Source organism: Strigops habroptila, chromosome 10 (assembly GCF_004027225.2).
Source record: "Strigops habroptila isolate Jane chromosome 10, bStrHab1.2.pri, whole genome shotgun sequence".
Lineage (NCBI taxonomy): Eukaryota > Metazoa > Chordata > Aves > Psittaciformes > Psittacidae > Strigops > Strigops habroptila.
In genome coordinates this window covers 13,194,715-13,200,714 of record NC_046359.1, presented here as the reverse complement: position 1 = coordinate 13,200,714, position 6,000 = coordinate 13,194,715, and the positions used below count along the sequence as shown (strand labels likewise).

Here is a 6,000-nt window from a genome sequence, read left to right as displayed (position 1 = left end):
AACATGAGCTAACCATGAACAACCAGTAGCTATTGAGTGTCCATGCCTCATTTGGCTCAGTCTTGCATGGTCTTGTTTTTAAAACCAAACCAAACAAGCCAACACACCACCATTTGAAACGGTGCTTATTTAGAGATCTCTGCAGAAATATACAAGTTGAGTCTGGAACTCTACCTGGGACAAAACTTCAGAAAATCCCATTTTCATTCCAAAGCAGATAATTTTGAAACCTTAAGAGGTTTTGCTGGACAAGAAAAATATTGAGCAGTTCCACTATCCACTAACAATTCGTAAAGATACAGAAACAGATATATGCCTGATAAATGCTTGACAATACCTACTTCAGGTTCAGAGCAAGTAAGGTATTGATTTTTCCATACTTCTTCCAGATGAAAGCGAAGAGCTGTATATTTTAATCCATTAATTAATGAATTAGATGAATATTTTACTTACAGCCAATAAGGTGATTCTACAAAGTGAAATGCTTTAGCATGTATTGACTAATAGTCTGTGTAACATTCTTAATAAAAATTCTTAATTTTATTTATAAAATGGTACATTCTCATATTTTTCCTAGGGTAGAATGGAATATAGAAAACCCTGCAACAACAAATAAGGTAAAAAAGGAAAAAGATATAGTAGGAAGGCGAGAGGCTCAGTAAGTCTGTGTTGGTAGCAATGTGATTTTTTTCTTATGCATACTGTCCGTCTCACTCTGTACTGTAAGTTCATTTGATAACTTTAGATGATTTAATCTTCTTTATATCATGGCTTTGCAGAATCAAGGTCCCATTTCTGAATTTTCCAACTTGTCCTGCAGGCCAAATGCTAGGCACTGATTTCTTCCTTTTGGCCTTCCTGAAACAGGAGAACAACAACAACAACAGTAGTAAGAGAAACAACAGAAACTCGTGAAAACTCTTAATATGGTGAAAAATGTCACCTATTTAGGCAATCAGTGTTTGGTATTATGGAATATCAAATCATAGCAGATAATGAGCCCAGAACACTTACTACCTGCATTCAAAATCTGTAGCACATTACTGAGTGATTTATATTTTAAAGGGTTTAGAAACACAAAGACTTTTGGAAAGAGAAAGAAGAGTACATTTCAGTGAACCTGCCACACTACGATTAAGAATGTCACTTCACCTTTCAAGCCTCTGTATACTGTAGCTTGTGTTTTGCACAAATTATTTCTGAGGGCAAATGCTCCAACTAAGTGGCATACCCTGGGTCTGCACTCAGGGATTTTCATCCATCTCACCTCTGGCTGCAGTCTTAGCCATGTTGGGACAGAACTGACATATTTTCAGTTAAGCTGCGTAACTAAAGCCTCTGAAACTATGAAGACACAGAGCAACATCACCATTTTGTGACAGAGTCCTTCTGCAGTTGGAGAAGTTCCACTGTGCCCTGCATGACTTCTGGTATAAGACTGTGCATAGTTATATTGGGGAAATACACTGGGGAGGCTATACAAAAGCGAGTTATTTTAAATATGTTAAAAATGGCTCACCTCTCCTTCTGTTCTTTCTTCTTCTTAAGAGAATCACCTTTATGTTCCTGTTTTTAAAGATACATATTTTAATGGAAAAGGAACAGAGCATCTTGGCTAAACAACCATCTGCATAGAAAACATGTAGTAGGTAGCCTTTGTGTCACGGAGCAGCAGGCATTTAAAGCACGCTGGGAGACCTTCTAATAGGCCAAGCAATGCAACACGTTACGGGAGCACTGCTAGGAGTGCCCAGAGCCCTTCCTGTCACCCTATAGAAAGTACAGACCTCTCATGACCAGCATGCTGCCCCTGCCACATGAGGAAAGAGGCTTGCTTCTTGGCCATGTGACAGATCTTTGGGTCAAAAGATGGACTTGCTCCCTGGTAGGTGTGCCTCGTCACCTGACCGAGCGTAACTGCCAGAAAATAGGGTTCAACCATGTGTGGTCATGAACTGGATGCACTTTGAGCCACATGACAGCGGAGAAGTAGGTGCCCTGGGAAAGAGCGTGGCATGGAACAGGCTACTAGAGCAATTACCTGCCTCACATTCTGCTCCTACCTACATGAGAAGGCTCCATGGAGAGGCAGGGAGTAGGCTCAAAGCCAGATGGGGCCATATTAGAGGACAGATGCAACAGAAACCTCACCCTTGCTTTAAACAAAGAGCAAGATCCTAGAACGAATAGTGCTGATATAAAAGCAGCTGAAGATCTGGCTCTCTGTGGTCAGACAACATGCAACAAACTTTAATTGAAGGCCACTTGATAAAGTGGCCCTTAAGAGGCAAGAAAAAAAAAAAACCCAAACAACTGGTGATTTTGTGTCATGAGTCTGTCAGCCTCAAAGGATTAAGCAGTGACACCCACCACAACACAAGCCTAACTGTACCCTCACACTGCCCACAGCCAGTTTTTACTGATGAGATTAGTTTCGCTGGAGCCAGGAACCCACTCCATGGGGAGCAGCCAGCGACAAGCTTGGGCCCTCCTCCTGCGCCTGAGGCGTTATCTGTCAGGGTCTCGGGCTAGCTCTTACATGCTGCCTTTTTACACAGAAAATTTAACACAAACCTTTCCCTTATCGTCATCCTTTGCTGGTTTTTTCTCTTTCATTTTCTCTTGGTAAGTCTTGTAGTTCACATGTTCCTTTTTGGGGGGCTGCAATAAAGAGTGGAAGAGATACCACTGATGAAATTTTCAAATAGGTTCAAAAAGTATTCACACACTTGCATGGACAATATTCTTCATGTGGTGGTAGTAGAACATTAGAAATGATTTATTTCCTTTTGAATGAGAAGAATGGACTAAGGGATGCAAGGCAGACACACAGAGACAGTGAAGAGGGATGTTTATGCTTTATATCAGTCCTATAAGGCTTCCACATAACACAGAGCTAGAAAGAAAACCCATACCTCACTCCTACCCCAAAAAAGACCTACTTTTTTTTTCTTTTACACTACTGATGATAAATAAAACTGAAAAGTTCTCCCATCTTTAACTCAATGGAAGAGTGAAGTTTTAAAAAGCAAGCCCCTCCCTCCAACAATTTAGTTTTGAAATACCTGATTAAAAAAAAAAAAAGAAATAAAGAAAAAAAGAAAATCAGCAAATGTTGGTTTCTGCCCCATCAGTCATATTTCATCTATACAACATCTCTGATAACACAACCATACTCATTTTCCAAACATCTACATAAAATAGACATGACAGAATAGAAAATACAAAAGTAGGGATGAAGTGGAAGAAGGGTCAGGGCAGAGGATCTTGTGTTTCAAACAAGTAGTGCCAAACCTCCCCAGTGCTTTTACTGCTTTCCTGCACTGTAACAGCTAGGTGACAGCACAAACCAAGTGACAATTACCTTGGCTCCCAGCATGATAGCACGCTCCTGTTCCCATATGCGTTGCTCCTGCTTCTTGTAGCCAGTTATTCCAAACTTGTGCACTTCCAGACGAGCCTAGAACATTACAGAAAATTGCAAGCATTTCATAATCTGTCCAACCTGTTGTAAAATAACGCTTGACAGACCACAACAAGGTCATACTCCCAAAGAAACTCTGGCTAATACCTGAAATCCGCGTGCTATAAAATACAACTGAATTTAAATTTAAAGCTGTACTGCAGAACAGTTAACCTCTGTCTATCTAATCTCTGGGTGGTGAGGACTGTCAGGAGGACAATTTTCCATTCTCATTTCACATAAAACAACATATGGAATGGATCTCCTCCACATAAAAATAAATTATATTGTGCTGCATAAAGAGCAATGAAATAAGCTGCATAAAGAGCACCCAACATTGAGAACTACACAATATTTTCATTCCTTGGCTGCAGAGCACTTAACCAGTGAGAAACATAGATGGGCAGATGGTAAAGTGGTTTGACTACGCACATACATATAGCTGACACTGTACAAGAATACCCTGGAAAACCAGTGGTGAATTCATTATCTTTTTAAAGCCAGTGGTTAAATCCCCACTGGTCTTAGCAGTACAGTGCTCCATGCAGAATCTCCAGTGAGAGATTTCACTGGATCACAGCACATCCCTGAGCAGAGATCAGGCATATAAAATAACTTGCACAGATCTGTAAATATATCACTAAGAAGGACAATGCTAATTATGCTCATGTAAGAACAGATGAAACAAAGACAAATGGAAAAAACTCATCTACTGTTTCAAAAATAGATGCAAATACACTTTTCCCCCCCTCTCACATGAGATCAGAAATCTAAGATTAACACCATGGCCTGAAGGAGCTCTGCTAAACATGGGTACTCGCACAGCTTTACACAGCTAACATACAGTGATCCTCCTCAAATTGTCATTGAAAGACCAGAAAGAAAGGGCGCAAAGTTGTAACACGCCTCTTTTCACACATAACAGTTGACAATAGCCAGCACGCTCCTCCTTTGACATGGCATGCAGCCAAAATTACCTATAAGGAAATCCTCACCTACAAGACTTCACCTTTTCTGGAAGCATTTCCCATCAGTCCAACTGTAACTTCTCCAAGGATGTAAATACACATACCTGCACACTAAAATAGAGATACTAGATAGGTCCTGCTTACTTACTTTTTCAAAGTTAAATTCTTGTTTGTGTGCGTTTTTCTCTTCATCCACTGTTTTGGTCTATAAACAAAATAAATAATTTCAAATTAATATAACAAGTAACACCAGTTTAAATGCTGGTTGTAATAGTTTTCTGGAAAGCAGTGAAATGTTAAAAGACTTGTAGGGAAGAGTATACAGCTTTCCAGAAGTATCTTTTTCTAGATTTATTACTTGGATTTATCAAAAGACACAGTCTCAATGGCATTTTTAATATATAGATATTATACGGTCTTACTCGAACAACCTTGCACAATTTATAGGGTGTTGTTATAGCACAGTGCATATAGCTTTGTCCTGCATCTTCTTGCCTGGATCATGTGCTAACACTTACAAAGTGTTTCATAATTCAGAAAGATACTAACAGCTGTAATTAACTTTTATATTTTCAATTACAAATTACATTTTATGAGAGAAAAACTGCTACATATGAGCTAAGCATCACACATGTTTCCATTTCCAAATCCATACCAAACTGCTAATGCAGGTCAGGACATGAACTTAAAGTCATTTTGTTTGAGATGGAGAGCACAGTGGTAATAGCACATGTACTGATAGCTGGTGGCAACATGCAGAAAGAACAAGCTTAGTTTGCAACTGCAAGGACAGTTATCCAGATATATCCAGCTTAACTAATGCAAGAGAAACAACTCCAAATGATGCACTGTCAGAAAATGGCAAACCACATTGAATGCTGTTTAACGGAGCCACTTGCTCAAAACGACATCAGTGAAAACTATATCTTTTCTACTCTGTGATTTACAAGGAGACCTTCCATTGACAGTTCTTGGTTTCGAGAGGAACTCTCCAGGGAGGACAGACCTTATCCTAGGAAGAAAAAGCAGCGCAAAATCCCCAGGGAGAGCTCCACGCCTGCTTGGTATGAGAATGTCCCACATGGGGCACTTCAGAGGAGTAACAAATCTCCCAGGGTTATTTTGGATTGTGCCCTGCTCCTGATTTCAAGGAGGATGTGCTGAACTACCTCTCTGAACAGACACTCTGCCTGCTCCCAAGCATGCTGATCCAGGCGGGGAAACAGCGGTCTGTTCAAAAGCAGCATGCACTAGTCTTTCCCTGCTTGCTCTCAAGGGCACTATCCTCTCTAAGGAAGCAGGAGTACTAAATATGTGTTAAGACTGAACCTGAAAGCTTTTAATGCATTCCCTTTTCACTCTCCAGGACATTAAGTCACATTGAGTCACAGGTTCAGGTCCCAGGGTTATATCAGAGCTTCCCTTTGCATCCACCAGAGCCAAACTCAAACTTCTCTCCACTCTGCAAAAGCTTCTATATAAAATTGTCCATTTCAATCACAAGTAAACCTGGTTATTTTCAGAGCACTTCATCAACAAGCCTAACACCAGTCTTTTCAGGCAGAAAAA

The 6,000-nt window shown here is 40.1% G+C and overlaps 1 protein-coding gene across 2 annotated transcripts in view; it reads right to left on the bottom strand.

Annotated features, from left to right (window-relative positions):
• Window positions 1-513: 513 nt before the first annotated feature.
• Window positions 514-6,000, bottom strand: part of C10H1orf131 (chromosome 10 C1orf131 homolog) — a 7,072-nt gene continuing 1,585 nt past the window's right edge. The window contains exons 3-7 of one of the 2 annotated variants that reach the window (XM_030500143.1): window positions 4,580-4,636; window positions 3,365-3,460; window positions 2,575-2,661; window positions 1,520-1,569; window positions 514-858 (exon numbers count right to left, since the gene is read on the bottom strand). In XM_030500143.1, coding sequence (XP_030356003.1) covers window positions 729-858; window positions 1,520-1,569; window positions 2,575-2,661; window positions 3,365-3,460; window positions 4,580-4,636 — 420 coding nt within the window. In that variant the 3' untranslated portion in view covers window positions 514-728. The remainder of the gene's footprint in view (window positions 859-1,519; window positions 1,570-2,574; window positions 2,662-3,364; window positions 3,461-4,579; window positions 4,637-6,000) is intronic. The other variant, XM_030500144.1, reaches the window with a different exon arrangement.